Source organism: Zalophus californianus, chromosome 14, assembly GCF_009762305.2.
Source record: "Zalophus californianus isolate mZalCal1 chromosome 14, mZalCal1.pri.v2, whole genome shotgun sequence".
Lineage (NCBI taxonomy): Eukaryota > Metazoa > Chordata > Mammalia > Carnivora > Otariidae > Zalophus > Zalophus californianus.
In genome coordinates this window covers 10,137,626-10,159,824 of record NC_045608.1, presented here as the reverse complement: position 1 = coordinate 10,159,824, position 22,199 = coordinate 10,137,626, and the positions used below count along the sequence as shown (strand labels likewise).

General features: G+C 44.9%; 1 protein-coding gene across 6 annotated transcripts in view; it reads right to left on the bottom strand.

Annotated features, from left to right (window-relative positions):
• Positions 1–22,199, bottom strand: part of PTPN11 (protein tyrosine phosphatase non-receptor type 11) — an 81,671-nt gene that overhangs the window by 18,565 nt on the left and 40,907 nt on the right. For all 6 annotated transcript variants that reach the window (XM_027575453.2, XM_027575454.2, XM_027575448.2 and 3 more), the window contains 4 exons: positions 9,920–10,016; positions 7,105–7,184; positions 6,823–6,981; positions 3,231–3,362 (listed from right to left, as the gene is read on the bottom strand). In XM_027575453.2, coding sequence (XP_027431254.1) covers positions 3,231–3,362; positions 6,823–6,981; positions 7,105–7,184; positions 9,920–10,016 — 468 coding nt within the window. The remainder of the gene's footprint in view (positions 1–3,230; positions 3,363–6,822; positions 6,982–7,104; positions 7,185–9,919; positions 10,017–22,199) is intronic.

Sequence of the window (22,199 nt, the reverse complement as noted above, 5' to 3'; positions counted from 1 at the left end):
AGAAGACCAAAAGCACCGCGTTCTAGGTCCACCCAGATGAGGTCGCTGTAGCAGCACTGTTGACTGCCCCATCTTCGTCCTCCGAGGCTGAAGGAAATCCAAGCTACTGACGTTTTTAAAGGAGATTTAAAAAAGAAAGATAAACGAAGCCAGTGTCCACTACCAGTGACCTTCAGGACATCCAATGAATCTGAACCATATAACATCTTTTCGTGAATTATGTGCATTTAATTTACTGATGTCAATTACTTTTACAATTTTTACTGATAAAAATTTTTCTTGATGTTACCAGGTAGCTAAAACTCAGGGGCTACACAGGAAGGACAGTCAGGGAAGGAGACCCAGCTGCCCAGCACAACAGCCCTGCTCCTCCTCCTTGGTAAATCTCTGTCCCAGGAGATCTCTGACCCAACTCCTCCCTACAAGGAAACTTAACAAGATCATGTCACAGCACTTTTAGAAAAAAATGTAATGTGTTCCATAAAAAGCGGTTAGCATGTGACCAGGAATTCTGGAGAAATCACCTGTCCTGTGACGGCACCTGAATCCATGGGTATAAAACACAAACCCAGATGCCAACATTTCCTGTACCTGATGCTTAAAAATCACTGTTAGCAAGAAGAAGGATGGTTTATCACTAAAACTGAAGAAACATCCACCTGCTACTCAGAAACACCTGATAACAAGAAGATGGGTGGTTTAGCCTAAAACTGAACAAACCTATGTGGAATCTCTGGTCAGTGTCCTCTAAATCTCTTCCATTTCTGCTTGACAGCTATGTTTTCCCAGCTTCTCTCTCACTCTCTGTAGCAGAGTAAACCTCCCCCTACCCCACCATCAACAGAACTGCACCCCCGTTAACATCAGAAGTTCCCGCCTCCCACCCTGGGCCACAACCGCCCAGGCTTCTAACTTGCTTTGGTCCTCTGACCACCTCATGGAGCTCAGCAGACCACTGAGCCCTCTTCCACTCTCCACCTGTCTCCTCCTGCCCCAACTGCCCCTTGTTGGGCTTGGACTCTACGTACTACTTTTTTTCTTTTTAAGTAGGCTCCACTCCCAGCATGGAGCCCAACCTGGGGCTTGAGCTGAGATCAAGAGTGGGATGCTCAACCAACTGAGGCACCCAGGTGCCTCCCCCGCCACCGTGTACCATTCTGACAATCACCCTCCACTCTCTCTCCATCCACTGCACCCCTGGGCAAAGCCCTAGGCCTGGACAAAACCAACCACCCACCTTCTCGGTTTTATACCCAAGGAACAGTGTCCTTGGAGAAAAATCACACCAGGGGATTGGCGTCGCTAAACGTTCATGTTCACCAGCTCAACTGGGCATTCAGCGCTGCCTGAAAAGTCACTGTATTCCTCATCGTCTCTACCCACTACTACTGGATACTTTTCCCACTTTCCAAGGATAATTCGTCTCTGATTCCCTTCAAATGCCAGTTGATGGCCTCGCCTCATGGAGAACATCGAGCAATTGCATGTCGGCTCCTCTATCTGCGTCTGTGGTCACCTCCTCCTTCTTGCGTCCTGCTGCCACCCACCCACGATGCACTGGAGCCCGCCTCCCCTCCTCGGCCATTCTCCATTCCTGCCTCCCTGGCCTCTTCGTCTTGACGTCTCAAAGGCATCTCACACTTTACCTGTCCAGGTGTTCACCCTTCCCTCCCTTCTCAAATCCAGTGCCACCAACCCAACGCTCAAGCTAGAAAACTGGCGGTCATCCTTAACGCTGCCCTTGCCCCTCGCCCCCCATCCACACCGTCACCAAACCCTTCCCACCTACTCCCGTTACCTCCAGGAGGTCCTCTTCTGTCCACCGCCGCTGCCACCACCGCACCACCTTTCACCTGGACGATTCAAGCCCTGCCTGGCTGCACAGCTTCTGCCCGCTCCTCTGCCCTCACCGCAGGGCCACTCACACTGCGTTTGGTTCTCCCCCCTCCTCCTCCAACAGCCCAACCATCCCCATGTCCTGCAGGTGCCGCCTCAAGGCATCTGCACGGGGTCGCTCCTCTTCCATTTATTCTGGCATTTTGCATAATATTCATTTCCAAAGGCAGGAATAAGGAAACAAACAAACAAACAAACAAAAACCAAGTGCCGGAGGCCCTGGGATCTGACCTGGAGAGGAGACTGCCAGACCCCACCACCCAGCAGCCTCCTAGCGGGCCTGCTGGCCACTTGGGTCACCCGGCCCGGGCCTCCCCGCCCAGGGCTGTCAGACACCTCCCTGGCACGCAGCTCTGCGTGTGCGTTCTCTTGGAGGCAGCCTTGGCCACAGGCACCCAGCTACCTAACGCACAGAGTTCACAGTTCTGAACACGAGAGTTAAGACTCTTCCCAAGTTGGTCTCTCTCAAGCTGATTCCCTCAATTCGCTACTTGCCTTCGTTCCCCATAAATCCCATTTCCCTTCAGTCTGCACATCACGGCAGGGGCTCACAGTGACACCTCCACCTGGGAGGCCCTCTCTCTCCAGTGGAAAGCTCACCCAGAAAAGCCCAGCATCTTCTGAAACGGTCTCTCTGATGCCCCAGCCGGAAGGAAGCCTGGCCTTCGCAACATTCCACGGCGCTTGGGTCTGGGGTACAGCTGTCTGTGTATGTGGCTTCTCACTGCTACATGATTTCAACTCCTCAAAGACTTCATTCATCTCTGGGTCCCCAAAAGACCCTGAAAGAGTAAGCCCCCTCTAACCACAAAATTAAAATGAATCCAAATCTAACCCTGCTTTGTAAAGGCAGTCACCCCAGTGACAAACTTAAACTATATGCAATTAGGAGCTGATGCCATGGAATCTGATCACGAAACAGGCCTCAGGGGCTTTGCAGCCACCACTCCCACTGCTCGGAACACTGTTCTCCAGACTCTCTGATGCCTGGCTCCCCCACCTTCGGCTCAAGTGATAGAACCTCAGAAAGGCTCTCCCTGATTACTCCATCTCAAATACCCAGTCACTTCTAACGTAACTTCCTGCAGCCTTCCTAGACTGAACACAAGCAGAAAGCTTAGTTGGTTGCTTACTTTTTAACCTTCTATCTCCCCAGGCTCTCTGGGAGCAGGGATTGTACCTGTCGTGTTTGCAATGTACTAGTATGCACCTGGTACATAGAAGGCACCCGATAAATGGCATGAATGCATGCAAACATGAGTAACTGCACAACCTTGGACTACTGCATGCCAAAACCAGTTACCAAAGTCTCTAAAATACGACAATATACTTACTTGTCCAACTTTTGAAAGTTTAAGTTCTCTTAATGTATAGTCATGAGCAGCACTTTCTTTGACGTTCCTAACACGCATGACCCCATATTCTTTTAGAGCATACTCGTCAGGCCAGTATTTGACACATTTACTCTGAAAGGGATCAGAGAAAAGACAGTTAATCTCTCTGAACTCTGAAATTAAAGCCTAAACCAGAGGAAAATAAATATTCGGGGAAGAAAAATACTCGAGTCTTGCTTAATGAACAATATTCAGAAAATGGCCTGTCTAGCATCTGGTGGATTTTCAAAGAAAAGGAAAAAAAAAGTTCAAATAAGAAAAAGCAGGTGCCTGGAAAGCTTGCAGAGCTGTCTGATCTAAGACGCATGTCAAAGGACAGGCAAGGATTGCTCATTTATCTCTAAAGAAGCAAAGATGCAGAGTGAGGGACTAGCTGGTTTGAGGGTTCTGTCTAGCCATCACTGAATTCTGACTTCCAGAGATCTGCCAGTCACTCTGCAGGGAAGGCAAGCAAACAAGCACTCTGGAGGTGGACGGGTTGCCCAAAGAGCCAGACTGTCTGGCTTATTTCCGCACCCGTGTAGGAGGACTCCATGCCTTATCTAACCCAAGTGTGAACAATTCCAGCAGAGCAAGGCAGCCGGTGGGGTTTTGAACCAGCTGCTTCTTCTATATCCAGATCCATTTGCTACCTACTACACACGTCACCGTCGCTTCCCTGGGCGCCTGGGAACACCGAGCCTGCAATAGTTGCTGGCCTCAGAGCAGACAGATTGAAAAACATGGCACCAAGTAAATCATTCTTGGTACCAAAGAGGAAGATATTAGCTCAATGAGAGATGAGTCTGTATATATTTGGTGTCCTGGGCAGAGAATGTTTTCGTGTTTTGTTTTTTTCTGGGAGCAGACTTTCCACAACCACCAAGACACCAGTATTGGCAAGAGAAATTTACCTTTTATACTAGGAAGACAGAGAAATTCAGTCATAAAACTACAATTAAAGAGCAGCTGCAGGCATCCCCACAGTCAATGATTAACTGAAAGAAAAAAAAACAAACATGGCAGAAGGAAAGCTGAACAGAAGAATTAATAGTGCAACTTTTTTGCCTGGCAATGGTTTACATGGTCTTTTATTTATTATTATTCTGATTCAGCTTTCCCTGCAGTATTTGGTAGACCCAAATACCTCTTTGACAGATTTGGTACAATTTTTATTATCCCCAAATAAGCACTTTTAATATTAATTGCACTCAATGTTATTGCTGGCCAATCAATTCTGTGACTGCTGGTTGCTCAGGAGACTCAGCAGAGAACAAAAGATTAAATCTCTCTTCATGCCCCCAGGTTCCGTGAGGAGAGGTAGCCTCCTACAAACCAGATAATAGGACGGAGGGCTCAGTTTTCCTTTCTACACTCAGGGCAGGTGATACTCATCTGAAGCAGAAACTAAGAAGACATTTTAACCTGTCCATTAAACACCTAATGTTACTGCAGGTAGCTGCTGGAGGAAGGTTTGTTTCACAGCGACCAGATCTGGCCTCTAAGGTTTTCAGAAGCATAACGACTAGTTAGCACAATGATGAAAACCCTACAAAATCAATGTGCCCTTCAAAACTGATAGGAAAATTACACTGGGAGCGCCAAACACCAAAATCATCCATCTATCTTAAGGTTTAACTTAAAGGTATGGCTGCTATATTCCATGCAAATTTTATGTAAACTAATTAAAGTATAACTACAAAAGAACTTTGACAAAAATGCAGAACTTTTCCATATTAAAAACCCACATGGGGGCGCCTGGGTGGCTCAGTCGTTGAGCGTCTGTCTTTGGCTCAGGTCATGATCCCAGGGTCCTGGGATCGAGTCCTGCACTGGGCTCTTTGCTCAGCGGGGAGCCTGCTTCTCCCTCTCCCTCTCCCCCTGCTTGTGTTCCCTCTCTCACTGTCTCTCTCTGTCAAATAAATAAATGAAATCTTAAAAAAAAAACAACAAACCCACACGGATAGGCTCACTTTGGGATAACACACAGAAATGTCACTCAATGAGATCTGTCTGCTTCTCTGTAGGTGTGGGATGTTACAATTTTTAAAAAACCTGAAGTGTCATGAAGAGTGTGGGGAGATGAGAATTTGACATAGCAGCTGGGTGGGGGTTGGAGGGTGCATGCTGGTACAACCACTCTGGGAGCAGTTTGGCCGAATCATTTCGAATTTACAACATGCATACCCTATGATCTAGCATTCCTTTTTTTGACATCTAACCTAGAGAAACACTTGCCATACACACACAAGCAAGAATAAGATTATTCACTTTAGCACTGTTTGTTAAGAGCAAAAACTGAAACATTTAAATGCTCGATACCTAAGGGTGAAACAAACTATGGTACATCCTTACTATGGAGCATCATGCAATTACTAAAAAGAAGGAAATAGGCCACTATGTACTAACAGTAGGTGTTAGAACATTCATTTGGGTGGGGCCCAAGATGTACAACAAAGTTAGTGTGTGAAAACACTTTTACATACAGTATTTTTCAGAAAATAGTACTATATACTTCCATAGGCACACATACATATGTAAGTACATACATACACGTAAATGCAGGTATGTAACGCCTACGGTAATGCCTCTCATACACGTTATGTATCTATGTAAACGCCAAGAAGACCGCATCACACTGGTAACAGGGATTTTAAATGGGTGGACAAGGGACAGTGACAAAGGCAATTTTAACCGTAACCATACTGTGTTTGGATATTTATATGAATATACTGCTTGAATAATTCAAATTAATGTTTAAATGCTTACATGTCATGATAAGTATAATTTATATGACCAATGAAATCACTATTTGTTAGTACTCTAATCCGTGAAGGTACAGGACGGGCCTTCTCACACTCCCTTGGGGACCTCTGCTCCTGTATACAATAGAGTAACAGGGACTGGATTTACCTTCCCACCTTAAACAAGTAAAAAACAGGAAGAATGAAAAGACATATATAACAGAATTAGTAACAAGGACATTAAAACAGTTATTATAAATATACTCCATATGTCCAAAAGGTTTAAGTTAAAAAGAGAGACACAGAAGGCATTAAAAACAACAAGAATAAAACTTCTAGAGATGAAAAAGACAATGTCTGCTATGAAAAACACACTAAATAGTACTAACAGCAGGTGACACACTGCAGAAGAAAAGACTAACTTAAAGACACACATCAAAAGAAACCTTCCAAAATTAAACAAGGGGGTAAAAAGACAACGGCACAAAATGAGCAAAGCCTCAGTAAGCCACAGGACAACGTCAAGCAGCCTAATATACGCGTAATTGGTGTCCTGTGTTTGCAGAAATAATAAACATTTCCAAATTTAGAGAAAACTATAAATCCACAGATTCAAGAAGCTCAATGAACCCCAAGCAGAAGGAACATAAAGAAAACTACACCAAGGCATGTCACAATCAAATTTCTTCTACTCCCTTTTCTCGAGAGAGTCAGTTAGAATAAGCTTAATTTGTTTATTCAATTTTTAACATGTAACCTGACATGGCTGATACTTTAAAAATATTTTATCAGAAGAGCATGGAGTATACCTTTCCTCTCTCCACTTCTTTCGTTGTCATGACAATCACTCGGGAGTTCTCTTGAAATACCATCCGCCAAAAGTCATTCACCGTGTTTTGCAGGCAGCCTTGTGTGGCAATGTAACTCTTTTTGGGCTTTGAATTGTTGCATTTGGTTTCAAACTCAGGCTAGAAATTTAGGAAGAAAATCCTTCAAACACTTGAAAGTTGCTTTCAGGTCACAAGAAATACAAAATACAAAAAATGGCTAGCAACATATGGTCAGAAAATACTGTGGAAAGCAAAGATTACCATGATAATATTTGCATTGATGTAATCTGAAACAGGCTCATTGGGATCACCGTCGTGTAGGACAACCCTGGTATGATCAACTGGAAGAAAGAGAGACCACAGTCATACCTCTCCAGGACAAATCATTTCAAATCAGTTAATCCTCAACGCAGTCCAAGTTTTGTTCACTTAATGATAAAACCACATAAAAAATTAACTCCTAAATGGGCACGACATCGATCTGATCACCACACGATGCCTCAAAATGCTATCTTTAAGAAGAATAAAGTAGCAACAGCAATTCCCTGGTCTTGATAATGTACTACAGATATACAGGATATTATCACTGGGAGAAGCCAGATAATGGGTACATGGGAACCCTCTGTATATTTTTATAACTTCTTTTTTTTTTTAATTTTTATTCTTTTTTTTAAGATTTTATTTATTTATTCATGAGAGACAAAGGGAGAGAGAGAGAGAGAGAGAGAGAAGCAGAGGGAGAAGCAGGCTCCCAAGGAGCAGGGAGCCCGAAGCGGGACTCGATCCCAGGACCCTGGGATCATGACCTGAGCCGAAGGCAGACACTTAACCATCTGAGCCACCCAGGCGCCCTATTTTTATAACTTCTTGTGAGTCTAAAAGTATTTCAAAACAAAAAATTGGGTTTTTTTTTTTTAAACAAAAAGAAGAGTAAAGTACAGATAGATGACATAAGGTCTGAGATTTGCTTCAACATAATTTGGGGAGAGAGGAAAAGTGGCTCAGAGTATAAATGAAACAGGACTGGTATGAGTTGACAACGTTGGGAGCTGGGAAGTGGGTATGTATGCTTCTTTATACTATTCGGTCTACTTATGAATATATTTGAAACTTTCCATAATAAAAATGGTGGCTTTTTTTTAATGAAGCAGAACGAAATATAGTATCTAGAAGATAAGATTTTGATAGTATCAAGTGACTAAATTCTGTACAAAAGTACATTACTGGTACAGAAATCTCAGTGCTCTACCTAAGCAACTTATTTTACAGTAAGAGGGGCAGCTGGGTGGCCAGTTGGTTAAACGCCCAACTCTTGATTTCAGCTTAGGTCATGATCTGGGTTGTGAGATTGAGACCCGAGTCGGGCTCTGCACTGGGCATGCAGCCTGCTTAAGATTCTCTCTCCCTCTCCTGCACCCCTCCCCACCCTCCCTCTCTTAAACAAAAAATTATTTTACAATGGGAATTAGTAATATAGCTGTATGCCTTGGACTCCCCATCTCTAAAGAAATAAGATGTTAATCAAGAGGAAGCATCTGACTGGGAGTAAGAGAGGAAAAGGCAATGATACTCTATTCAGATACTGCATACCATTGTTCCCGTCACCTTTTCCTATATCCCTGCATCTTACTAATGAGTTCCAGTAGGTCTCCTGAGCAGAAAGGAAAACTTACACATAAACAGGATGAGGCTTCCCCAAGGTCATCAGGACCATGCTGTGACTCAGACTGATTCTCTGCAAATTCCTATTGCCTTTTCTCACTATTATTAATGCCCCCACTTCCTCCCATCCTCACCTACACAAATCTCAAATAACCATATCGATGTGATGTACATATGTACCATGTATGTGTACATATGTACACAGAAAGAGAAAGACCATGCTACACACACACACACACACACACATACACACACGCATGTTTATGATACCTGACAAAATGGCTTGGACCTGATGAGACATTAGAGCAATGCTCACCATATTTGCTCATGCATCCCAATAAACTTTAATTGTGAAGTTTTTGAACACTGAAATATATACACACATATATATAAACAAGCCCTATTTTTAAGTTGGTAAATATATTATGCATGCACTGCCATCAATCTGTATGTCAGATTTAAATTTTTCTTTCTTTCTCTTTTTAGAGAAAGGATATAAATCAAGAGAAGTTCTAAATGTTCCTTCCCTTCCCCCCAGTGGACTGCCCTGCACAGCCCACTGTGGAGATCCCTCCAAGAAAGAGCATGGTACTTTGGGGGCTCCTATGCCAGTTCTCCCTTGCTTGCAACCTTGCTAAAATGGTCTATAAAACTGGGAAAATAAGAACGCCTGCTTTCTGTGCTGTGGAAAGAAGTAAGTGAGACAGATGCAGAGCCTGGCACAGAGTCAGCCCTCATGAGAGGGGGGCTACGACAACTACTTCGTGCCATCTCTGGGGTCCTCACCTAAGACCTCCATCCATCCCTCCAGGCCTCTGTTCCCTGTGGCTCAGCTTGGGCTCTACCAGGAGCATCTGGGGATTAAACGCCTTATGGATACCTCAGGGTCCTTTTCAGAGCAGAGTGCAGGTATTACCTATATCTCCTGTAACTCGAGCTCAGGAGATCAGGGAGCAGAGAGTTGAAGAGTCCTCGGGGGGAGGCTGGCTGCCTGTTGCCCAGAAGAAGGAATAGAGTCCCGGCAAGGAGGTGTGCATGTCCCAAGCCCCACAGGCTGAGTGTTGAAGTGCAAGGACACAAGCCTGGGACCTCTGAGGGCCTTGATGTGGCCTGACCCAGGGAGATGGCAAGCCTTGAGATTCTCACTCTTAGGCAGACAAAATTAATTAACAGAAGGAAACAACCCACTTCAGACTACCTGGTGGCAATTTTACCCAGTATGGGCACCACAGGAACTCAGTGAACGTCAACCATCCCCACCACGTTTGATGATTTTGGAAACCACTCACAACTGAAAGAGGCTAAGACCTCGGATCTTCTGAGGAGGCATGTGGCACCCAGGAAAAGTAACAGGGACACTGAGGAATCAAACTCTCCAAGAGTGAATATTACTGAACAGAATATTAATACTTACAGGGCAGGATGTTTTTATATCTATTTTTGTTCTTATTTTCTTGCCTCTGACCCTCTTTTCGGCTGTAGAGAAGTTTGCACTCCTGTTGTTGTAGTGTCTGGAAAGGAAAAAAAGTAAATACTATTCCACGTCAAAAGCTTTAAAAAAAAAAAGCCTGGCTCATCATTTCTGCTTTAAGAAATTTATCCTAGGAAAGGTTCAGGGTTGCAACAGCTACAGGAATGCTCATCTTAAAACTGTATCAACAGTGCCAAAAACAATTTCCAGTAAGAAAGGGCTGCCTGTATAACACTACCATTAATTCAAACTAACAAATGTTCTGCGGTCATTTAGAAATACATTCTAGGAGAATTTTTAATGCCTGGAAAACATGATCAGAGTAAGTGTTAAGTGAAAAGAAGGTCAGACTTCCAAAACAGTATTATTACATAAGCCATATGTTTGCATCTGCCTATGTATCAAAGAAATGGCAGAATATGCACCAAAAAAGTAATGGGGATTTTTTTTTTCAGGGTATGGGATTATGAAGGCCTTTTCTTCATTTTTTGGCCTAAATTTTTTTTACAATGAATTAATATTTATTAGTAGAGAAACTTTTAAAATAACAATTATTAAGAATGAAAGTTGGAGGGGGTGCCTGGGTGGCTCAGTCGGCTAAGCATCTGCCTTCGGCTCAGGTCATGGTCCCGGGGTCCTGGGATAGAACCCCACATATCCCTGCTCTGTCAGGAGCCTGCTTCTCCCTCTCCCCGGCCCTCACTCATGCTCATGCTCTCTCTCACTATCTCTCTCTCAAGTAAATAAATAAAATCTTAAAAAAAAAGAATGAAAGTCAGGGCGCCTGGCTGGTTCAGTAAGAAGAGCATGTGACCCTTGATCTCAGGGTTGTGGGTTCAAGCTCCAAATTGGGAGTACAGATTACTAAAAATAAATAAATAAACTTAAAAAAAAATGAAAGCCAATGAGCATCTGTGCAGAGTATATAAAAAACAGTTGTTATCATGCTCTTGACTTTATGATCTGCTGCCTACTTTTACCATTGTTTAATTCAGAGCAAGCCATATATCAGCTCTCCCAGCTGGATACAACAGAAGTGGTGCTGGGTACCACTGTATCGTGGGCATGCAAGCTTTGATCCCCCTGTGGCAGAAACCCACGTTAGTGCGCTAGGCAGCCAGGTTGCATCTACCGCATCTACACAAACACCTGCTCCCTAGCTTTTCCCCAGCCAGGGAGTGAGGAAGAGAACGTCAGGCTCCTGGAGCATGCGGTCAGGAGGGACATTTCTGCAGGGTAAGGAGGTGGGGAACGCGATCAGAGAGAGACTAAATGAGGCAGCCACAGTGGGGCTAGCCCTGGCGAAAGAGGAGACATGGGGAAGCAGAAGAGGACCAGCTGCAGAAACAGACAGGAAGGTGGACAAGCCAGGTTGATGCCTGTTCAAGGGGTAGGTTTTATTTTCAAAATTATAAAAAGTACCTCTTTTTTTAAGACTTATTTATTTGAGAGAGAGAGAGCACAAGGGAGGGGAGAGGCAGAGGGAGATGGAGAAGCAGACTCCCCATTGAGCAGGGAGCCCGACCCAGGACTCAAACCCAGGACCCTGGGATCATGACCTGAGCCAAAGGCAGACACTTAACCGACTGAGCCACCCAGGCGCCCCCAAATGTACCTCTTGAAGGGACCACTAGTTTCCAAAAAGTTTAATTTGTAAGCAGAAATCACAAGTGGGCAAATCAAGAAAGTGGAAGGCAAACTAAAAAGAAGAAAATATGTGTGTTGTATATGCATATATAAATTCCAAAATGGCTAGCTCATAAAGGTTTCTACCATGAGAAAGAGTCAGTGTTTCATAACAAGCGGCCCACTGTATTTCCACTTCATTTATGTGAATTTCACAGGCAGGTACGAGAGTGAGGATTTTAAATTGCTATTTGACTCCTGGTTTGAAAATGCAATATTTGGCCTTGACACACAGCTCATAACAAAAGTAGTTAGCTAGCTGGAACCTGGGCAGGAATAAAATACAATGTACACAGAACTCTGATGATGAGACGGTCATTCCAATTTTTAAAATGAGCTCAGATTAAGTAATTAAAGCCACTTGCCTTCTGCGTGCTGGCATTTCCTCTGAACTGTGAGCCAGTCTTACCGAGCAATATTGCCATGTTAGGAAGAAGGTTCTATCGTGATTTTCAGACAGTTAAGGTGAGGTTCAAAAAGAAGCTCAAACACTGCAAACTGACTCCCACTTAAACGTCAAACCAGTGAAGAGAAACAACATCAGCAAAAGCTACAAAGGGCCGGCGGGGGGGGGGGGGGGGGGGGGGGGGGGAGTCCTAGGAAATAATTAGCTGATTGATTCAAAACCAACCTGACAGTGAAGCGCTCAAGCGCTCACTTACGAGCCAAACCTCGTGTGACACTTCGCTGGTGGAGGCGCAGGCCCGAGCTCACTCTATAAAAGGCAAATTTCACCCAGGCCCTCCCTGTTCAATCTCCTCCGATGGCTCCCCCTGCCTGAGACCAAGTCTAAGCTTTTCAGAATAACTCACACTCTTCTCTGAGCTAACGGAGACCAGCCTCTAAGCTCAGCTTCTACTTCGCTGAGATACTATCCTGTGCCTCAGCTTCCTGGAGTGTAATGTGGGGATAGTCCTAATTACCTATCCCGCAGGGTTGGTGTAAGAGTTAAGTGAGATTACTGTGGAAGGTGCAGAAACGTGCATGTGGGCTGGACCATCTACTCAGGTCGACCAGGGGCTCCCCTTGTCCTGCATCAAGTTACTGATCGCCTCTTTCATGCAGATTTGGGGCCTGAACAGCACAAAGGCTGAGACAAGCGTTTGGGCCCCAGAGTCTTCCAAAAAGGACAAGCCCAGAGTGCCTGCATCCTGGGCACAGTCGGTGCTAACTGGCAGCGGCTGGCAGCTGTCACAGATTACTAATGACTAACTGTGTGTCTCCCCCCCAGCTCCCTCCTCAGTGACCATAAGCCCATTCTCATCCGTGCCTGCGGCCCAAGTTGTCTGAACACATTTCATTTCCCACTGAGGAAGGCTGCCATCCATCTAGAGAGAGGCTGAAAATAAAAAGAACTCAGAAGGGTGACTTGCCATGCTTTGCCCACAGAGGATCCCCAACTGCACCCAAGATAATCAGCTACCACCTGTTATGGGGTGCTTCCCCCCTAGCACCAGGCTGATGGCTGGAAGAAGCACAAGAATATCGTACAAGCCCGCCCCTGCAGGCTACAGCCCTTTTGTGGTTTATCTTCCACAACCTCTCTCTCACCAGCAGTCCCTGCGGCACAAAAAAGCTGCAAACGACCTGTCAGGCTAAATGTCGCTGTGTCTCCATCCCCATTCTCCAATGGGCAGTGGCAGGGATGCTAATGATAATGATAGGCAGAAAAAGGGACAATGTAAAGCTAGGACACAGGCTGCAAAATACCCCGTTTGCCCAAGTAATATAAACAAAGAATTTGGATCAAATGATGAACGCTTAAAACGTGCCAGAGGCCAGTTACAGTTTCCTGATTGCATGAGTCAAAAGAGATCTAGGCCAAAGGGATTGTATCAAATTTTAAGCCTTAAAAAGCATCAAGAGAAAGTCAATCCCAGGGGCGCCTAGGTGGCTCAGTCGTTAAGCGTCTGCCTTCAGCTCAGGTCATGATCCCAGGGCCCTGGGATCGAGCCCCACATCGGGCTCCCTGCTAGGCAGGAGGTCTGCTTCTCCCTCTCCCACTTCCCCTGCTTGTGTTCCCTCTCTTGCTGTGTCTCCCTCTGTCAAATAAATAAATAAAATTTAAAAAAAAGAAAGAAAAAGAAAGTCAATCCCTGATCCACATTGTACATTCTGAAGTGCCCAGGAGCTGGGGGGGCGCCTGGCTGGCTCAGCTGGTGGAACGTGGGACTCTTGTTCTTGGGGTTGTGAGTTCCAGCCCCACACTGGACAAAGAGATTACTTAAAAATAAAACATAAAAAAAAAAAAAAAGTGCCCAGGAGCACAACCAACGGTGGACAGGACAAGTGCTCACTGTGCAGAACCATCCCCTGACGTTTAAAGGAACACCCCTGCTTCCCACCCCCCAGGACCCCTGTCAGCCTAAATGCCAGCAGCAGCATCTCCAGTCACTGTACTGACCCAAAAAGACCCCCATGTGGCTTCCAAAGCCCTGATCGAAAACCACTGGACCTGGCTCTTGACCAGAATGTCATGAATCCAAATGGAGGAGCAAGATCAAGGAGAGACAGATAGACAGAAAACAAAATGGCAGAGCCACAAATACCCAGGTGCCATGACAACAGCCCAATGACCATTCTGCTTGCACTGCTCTGAGCAACGGGGACAAATCACAAAAATAACGCCACTAACCATTAAGGTCAGACCAAACTGTACAATTACTTTGCTTTTTTTTTTTTTTAAAGATTTTATGTATTTGAGAGAGAAAGAGAGAGTGAACATGAGCAGAGGGCAGAGACAGAGGGAAAGGGAGAAGCTGACTCCCTGCTGAGCAGGGAGCCTGACATGGGGCTCGATCCCAGAACCCCGAGATCATGACCTGAGCTGAAGGCAGACACTTAAGTGACTGAGCCACCCAGGCGCCCCAATTTACTTTGCTTTTTTTTTTTTTAAAGATTTTATTTATTTGACAGAGAGAGACACAGTGAGAGAGGGAACACAAGCAGGGGGAGTGGGAGAGGGAAAAGCAGGCTTCCCGCTGAGCAGGGAGCCTGATGTGGGACTCGATCCCAGGACCCCGGCATCATGATCTGAGCGTAAGGCAGACGCTTAACGACTGAGCCACCCAGGTGCCCTTACTTTGCTTTTAAAAACAAAACTAGAGGGGCGCCTGGGTGGCTCAGTAGGTTAGGTGGCTGCCTTTGGCTCGGGTCATGATCCCGGGGTCCTGGGATCGAGCCCCGCATTGGGCTCCCTGCTCAGCAGAGAGCCTGCTGCTCCCTTTCCCTCTGCCTGCCGCTCTGCCTACTTGTGCTATCTCTCTGTCAAATAAATAAATAAATAATATCTTTAAAAAAATAAAAATAAAAACAAAACTACAAGGGGGTATATATATTGGATGAGGTGGGGGAGGGGTGGAGATGGAAGAAAGAAGATTAATAAAATGTTGGTAAGTGTCAAAGCTGGGTGTTGGGAAAAAGAAGTCCATCACACTATTTTTTCTACTTTTGGGTGTTTGAAACCTTCAATAACAAAGGAAGGTTTTTTATAAACAAATTAATAATAAATAAAAATGTAAAAGCTCCTACTAGCTCTCCCCACAACACACATACCCCGCTCTTGGCCATGGCCTCCTGAAGGACAGAAAGGGAGCTGAGAAAGGCTGTCAGGCAGATGGTCTCCCTGGCTCTGACGCCATGAATAATTATTAAGACAGCGGTAACCACCTGGGCAGGATCCAAAACCAGGCCTTCTACCCAGTCTGAATGAACTTCTGTTTTCCCTTGGCATCTGTCCTCTGTGCAGAGGAACGCTGCAATTTCTCATCCCGTCCTCTTTACTGCAAACTCTGTAGTGTTGCCAGGCACCACGGGCGGGTGAAAGCCCCCACTTCCTGACACCACGCTGCATGGCCCGTCACCATTTCTGTGCAGTAGACTTGGGCAGCTTGTCCTGAATGAGTCCACAGCACCACCCGGGAATGAAGAGGCAGCTGCAGACTCCCATCACCAGAGAAGGTCCCAAATGATGGATAAGCACTTATGAAGATGACGGACAAAACCAACCCAAGATCTGGGCCCTTCCAGTTGCCTGTTGTAAGCCCAGACAGCCCCCACCCTCCAAGAAGGTGGAGAATCAGAAGAAAAATGAATTAAAAGGCATGGTCCCTGTAGAAGAACAGGTTCAGACACATGAAACTGCAGCAAACAGTCATGACAAATCTATAATTAAGTGTGGAATTAATTATGTGGCGTGGAATTTAGCGAGTGAGGTCCCTGAAAACTAACTGAAGCAGGTTTCTGGAAAGAGCTGAGGCCTGAAGCAGGTGAAGTATTGAGACGGGTTCAAGGAAGAAAGGAAGATATCCCAACAAGTTAGGGAAGGCAAGCAAACATGGCTAAGAGGCCAGAACTACTAAGGGGTGAAGGAGACTGAGATGAGCAGATGAGTCTAGAAGCTGTGTGCTAAGAAGTGGTGGCAAATGGGGTTAGATGCAGAGAGTCAGAAAAACAATGGTGGGCCTTAAAAACCAGGCAGAAGAATCTTCAACAGCTGAGTGAAAAGAAGCATGGACTTGGCGTCAAGTCTACCTGGCAGTACACACCACAGCCAACCATGCGCACCCTGGACACAAGCTTCTTGCTTCACTCTGGGCTTCAGTTTCTTCATCAAAATGCAAAGGCTATGTCTCAGGTAGGAAATAGGGAGCCACTGATGGTTTCTGAGCAGAAGGGGGACAGCAGAAATGCTGAGTGCAGATTCACATGGAGGGTGAATGGAGGGTCAGACCCGGAGGGAAGAAGAACAGCTCACGTCTTCTGGGGTGATGAGAGCCTGCGCCCCTGGTGTCAGGCGAGACTCCTACCTCCACCACTGCCCACCTGGATGGTCCTGAGCAAGTGCGTTGAGCCGTCAGAGTGCCCGTGGACGCAGTGAGGTGACTTCCCTAGCCCAATACGCAGCACCAAGTAGACAACAAGGGCTAGTTTCCTTCCACCCTCTGAGAGCAGAAAGACATTAGGAAAGAAGAATCAACAGCAGCTGGTGAATGGCAAGGGATGGCAGAAAGGGGACACAGAGGAGTTAAGAGAGGCTCTGAGGATTCCAGCCCATGCAGCCAAAGGATAAATAGCATGAGCACCAGAGACAGTGAAGTAAAGGGAGTTATCTGGTTTGAAGGGAGAACTAATAGGCTCCTATTTTGAAAAGACAGGACAGCCAAGAAACGTGGAAGGCATAATTTAAAAGGCAAAACCTGAGCTCAGAAGCACGATAAACTCAGGGGTAACCAGAATAGGTTGAGAATGGATGTGCTCCCCAATGAAGAGCGAATTTCAAGCAAGATGAACAGACGGCCCAGACCGTGTCTTCGAGAACCACCAGAGTTAGCCGGTCAGAAGAAGAAAACGCAGCGAACAGCAAGAGGCACAAGGAGGGGAAGAAGGCCTAAACCATGTGCATGCTGCCACAGGTCAGAGAAACCAAGAAAAGAAAACTGTGGGCATGAGGACGTGGACAGGGGTCTCCAAAGCGGCACCCGGGAAAGAGAGGCTAAAGCGAAGACTATTTGTATCACAGTAAGAAAGCCAGTGGGGTCTTCCACCAGTGTTCTCTCAGTATGTCAGAAGAAGTCACATCCAAAGGTGAAACAGGTAGGAGCTCAGAAGAAATGGAGGCCGCAGCACTGGCCCCCTCGATGAAGAAGACAGGACAACGGCGGACGCAGAAAGAAGCAAGGTCGTTTAAGCGCAAAAGGGAAGCTTGAGGCAGAGATGATAAAGTCCCAGAAAGCACCTTCGCTCTTATTCTCTGGGAAGATGTGAAGTGGCTCCAGCAAACTGAAACAACTCGAAAGAGAAAAACCTGATGCTGGAGGGGCAAAGAACAGAACAGAGAGAGACGCTGAAAGAGAAACAGTCCAAAGGAAACAAAAGAGCATTTGGAGCATTTAGCTTGAGGAATAAAACCTCTTAACTACGGCAATGCTCTGCCCACAGGAAGGCAGCAGCTCTTCCCAGTTGCTTAACTGGGAGCTCAGGCCTACGTGGAAAATCCTGGTTCCAGCTCAGGCCTGCCGCCCCGGAACATTTTTTCAGCACAAAGCTGGAGCCCTGGTTGGGGGCTATTGTTCAGTGCAGTGGGGTTCAGGCACCACGGGGAAGGAAGATTTCTGCTAGAGATCACCAGCAAGAATGATTATTCTAGACACAGCTTTGGGGTGCAGTTAAAGTCTTGTTTCCATAAAACCTAACCGTCTCCCCTGAGCAGGATGTAATCACTTTAAAGAAATCAAACCAGACTGTGGGTTTGAAGACAGGCATTAGCTCCTCCTGGAGACATGTCGGTTGGCAGAGCTGCTGGAAGGATCCAGGACATCTGTGTAGCTGTCAGGGAAATGACTGTAATGCCCGTGCAAACTGAAAACAGCTTCAGACCACGACAGAGAGAGAGGCTTGCGTAACAGGAGGAGGATGGGCTTTAAGAACAAAAATCAAATTACTAAGGAAAACAAGCTTTACTGCGCTGGGAAAAAATAACCCCAGTTATTATGATGTTGTGTGGGGTTTGTATGGGTGTGTGTTGTGGGTTTGTTTGGTTTTTTGTTTTTTGTTTTTTAAGTCAGAAACAGGAAGTTCAAAACTGAAATTTTTCCGAAATTCATTACTGCCACCCTGAATTAGATCCCCTTGGGCAAGTGTGTAGACGAAAGTGTGTAGTCTCAAAGACTAAAATGTGCATTCACAATCCTCAAGCAGGGCCTCCACATGAAAACTGCACGGGAATAAGGAGGAACACCTCAAAGCAAAGCCTGGAACATTCCTTCATACTTTCTAAGCATCAGAAAGCTGTTGCCTATTGAATATACAGAGTCTGAATCCATACCTCTCTCTCTCTCCTGAAAACAAATTCTATTCAATACTCAACACAAACACATCCTTTGTGTCTACCATGTGCCAGGCTCTCCTATAGTTTCTCCTGGGGGCTACAGGAAACAAGACAGGACTACCTGTCCTTGTGGGGCCCACAGATTGCTTTGGGTTCTCGGGATGATATTCACATGGCAGACCTAAAATAGCAGGATCAAAATGTATCTTTTTATCTATCTGTTCAGCCTCAGTTTCATTTCAGCAAAACCTCTTGTTATTCCATCAGACCGAGTAAGTCATCTGCTTCTGCGAATTCACGGTACAAGAGACAAGCATGAAAACAATAGCCACACAGAGTGCCCGTGAACTCCAAGGAGAGCAAGGATTATCGAGGAAAGGGCGGCTACTAGGTGCACCTGTAATAAGAACCAATCCAGGCATGTGGACAGGGATCCAGGAAGGTTTCCCTAAGAAAAATGACTCTGAGGCTGGGAACTGAGGAAAGTTGTTAGTAAGGTGAAGTGAGAAAGGAATATTCTAGTACAAGCCCACCCAATAACAGCCTATGAACAATCACATTCCCATCAGATATCTAACAGGCAGTTCAAACTTTAACATGTCCAAAATAAAGTTGACCACCTGCCCCCAAACCTGTTCCTCCCAGTCTCCCTATCTCAGTAAACTGTGACTCCATCCTACCAATTGCTCAAGCCAAAACCTTTCACCGTATCCTTGCCTCAGCTCTGTCGTACCACACAATCCATCAACTCTACCTTCAAAATATCTCAAGAACACAACCACCCCCACTGCTGCCACCCTGAACAAAACCACTGCCATTTCTCTGCTTGGATTACTATGATTTGCCTCTTTGCTGGTCTCCCTGCTTCTATCTACCCCTTACAGAGGGTGTCATGTGGTAGCCAGAGTGATTACATCCCTCCTATGCTCAGAACCCTGCACAGACTTTCTATCTTTCTCCAAGTGAAAGCCAATGACCTTACACTGTAAATATTATAATACTTGGAAGAGGGTACAAATGCCCTATAAATGCAGCCATGCAATATGCACCTCACCAGGATGCACAAGGGCTGAGTTCAGGTTTCAGGTAAGGCACATCGCAGGCACAAAATCCTAAGATCATAACCTGCCTTTTCATTTATGTAGTGAGTATCTCATTTTAGCAGAACTTCATTACAACAAATCTAGAACTATTATCCGCCTCTTCATGTTTATAAGCAGGGACATGCAGGAGATACAAGATGTTTACACAGATCAAAAATGGGCAGTCTCTAGAAAAAAATCAGACTTGGGGTCACAACGTCTTCATCCTACAACATACCCTAGAAGAAGATCAACAACCTGAATTTATTTTAGAAGCAAAGGAGAAAAGACTCAAAGAGCTTCACAAGAGACTTTGTATTTAAGATGCGACAAACGCAGAAGTAATTTGTAAGTGTCTTCTGGGGTAACATACCTGAAAGGACACACAGAGTCTACAGATAACCAAGAGTCGGGCATAGAGACAAACAAAACACAGCTGTCAGAGTTAAGTTAGGAAAGGCACTGCAACTTAGATCTCTGATTCACTTTTAAAGACCATCAGAACATGTGGTAAGAAGGAACTGATCCAAATTTATCACCTCCCAGGAAACAACTAAAGTACGATCGCTAAAATAATAATGCCTTGCTGCTGGGATCAAACTTCCGTTTCAGAAGATTTAGATTATACTGAGTCTCTGCTTTCACATATCTAATTTTTTCTATAACGGTTTGGTTCTGTTCTTAGCCATATTCCCTTGGCCCCAACCTTAAAGGGCAATTTTTTTTAATTAACTGGATTTGATAAGCAGGTACCTAAGAGATCCTGAAAGCAGACCATCAGCTATTTAGATCTAGCTTTGGTTATCAGATTTAACGTTAGTAACTGTGATTTAGTGAATGACAACTTATCACATCAGACTGACCTCTACGGAGAAAAGACACGATCTTGTTTTTTCCATTTCCCCCAAAAGCCAACTCAATCCCCCTCGCCTTTGTTGTTAATGATGTATAAAAGATGACCTGAATTTGAAATGTCACAGAGTGAAACCATCAAGTTAGCATTTAGAATCAACCTTCTTTTTCCAAGGCCAGAAAAGTCAGGCTATGGGTTGTTCTAAGTTCACATCTTGACCCTACCAACAGGATCGTGAAGAACACCCTTACTGCCATAAGCTCTCTGGGAAGGTTTGACTTGGTTTCCCTAAGCACTGCCTAAGTGAACTTAGTGTTCAAAAACCCACCCCTGCGACAGACACCCACCTCACTGCTGTCATTTTTTTGAAAGTTCACAGTCACTAAAGAAAAAGTGGTGTGTATGAATGATTGCCTCGGCTACCATTTTAAAAGAAAGCAGAAGATGAACATGGATCTAGATTATAAAATAGCTATTTCTTATCTTTACTAAGAAGGTTTGACATCTTTCAATTTTAATTAAAAATGGTATTTTTCAGACTTTAAATATACTAACCAAAATCGTGTACAATAACATAATAAAAACTAAAGATGAGTAACAACCGTTGTGTTTTTTAAAGTGAAATATTTAAAAATGTTAATATTAACAACAGTCAGCAAAAATAGGAAAAGATGCATGCACAAGGCTCCTCACTGTACTCTCTGTGATACACTGAAACTATCCAAATGCCCATCAACAGGCTGAAGGAACGATGGTACATCCACATAATGGAGCATACGCAGTAAAACTGAATGAAGACCATCTCTAGATAATACTGTGGAGTGATCTCCAGGACAGTGACAACAGCAAGGCTGGAAAAAATGTGTAAAGTTACGCTGTTTATCTACGAAAGAGAGGGGATATGGAAATATATACATATTTGCTTATACTTTAAAATGCAACGATAAACTACAACTTTTTAAAAAATGGCTACACATATAGGGAGAAACAGGACCGGGCAGAAGGGAGATTTCTCGGAATATACTTTTTAGGATCAAAAGCAACATTTCATATAATTATAAATAAAATTTCTAAAATCCAAACCTAATATGAAACCCATAACCTAATTATATATCCGGTGAGTTTACAACCACACAGAGAAGACTATTAGAAATGAGTTTAAAGCTTAGGAATGAGATCACCCATCTCTGAAGGATCTACCCTAAGAGATGTTGTTTCTGTTGCTCTTTAATGGAAAAAAATATTAAACTCTTTTTAGTAATCACAACCCAGCAAAATCTAGACCGTAAGGAACTTTCAGGACAAAGGACCTGCTTTCTCCAACAACGACATCAACAAAAAAGAAGGTGCTATGGTCTGAATGTTTGTGTCCCCCCCAGAATTCATGTTGAATGAAATTCTTGCCCCCAAAGGTGATGATATTAAGAGGTGGGGTATCCTTATAAAAGAGACCCCACAGGGGCGCCTGGGTGGCTCAGTCAGTTGAGCGTCCAACTCTTGATTCAGCTCAGGTCATGATGTCAGGGTCATAGGATTAAGCTTAGGATTCTCTCTCTCCTCCCCCTCTGCCCCTTCCCCTGTGCCCCCGTTCCCTGCTCCCATGCGCACATGCACTCTCTTTCTCTAAAAAAAAAAGAAAGACAGACAGACCCCCACAGTGCTCCCTCAACCCTTCTGCCATGTGAGCATACAAGAAGTCCACAACCCAGAAGAGGGCCTTCACCTGACCATGCTGTCACCCTGATCTCAGACCTCCAGAACCATGAGAAATAC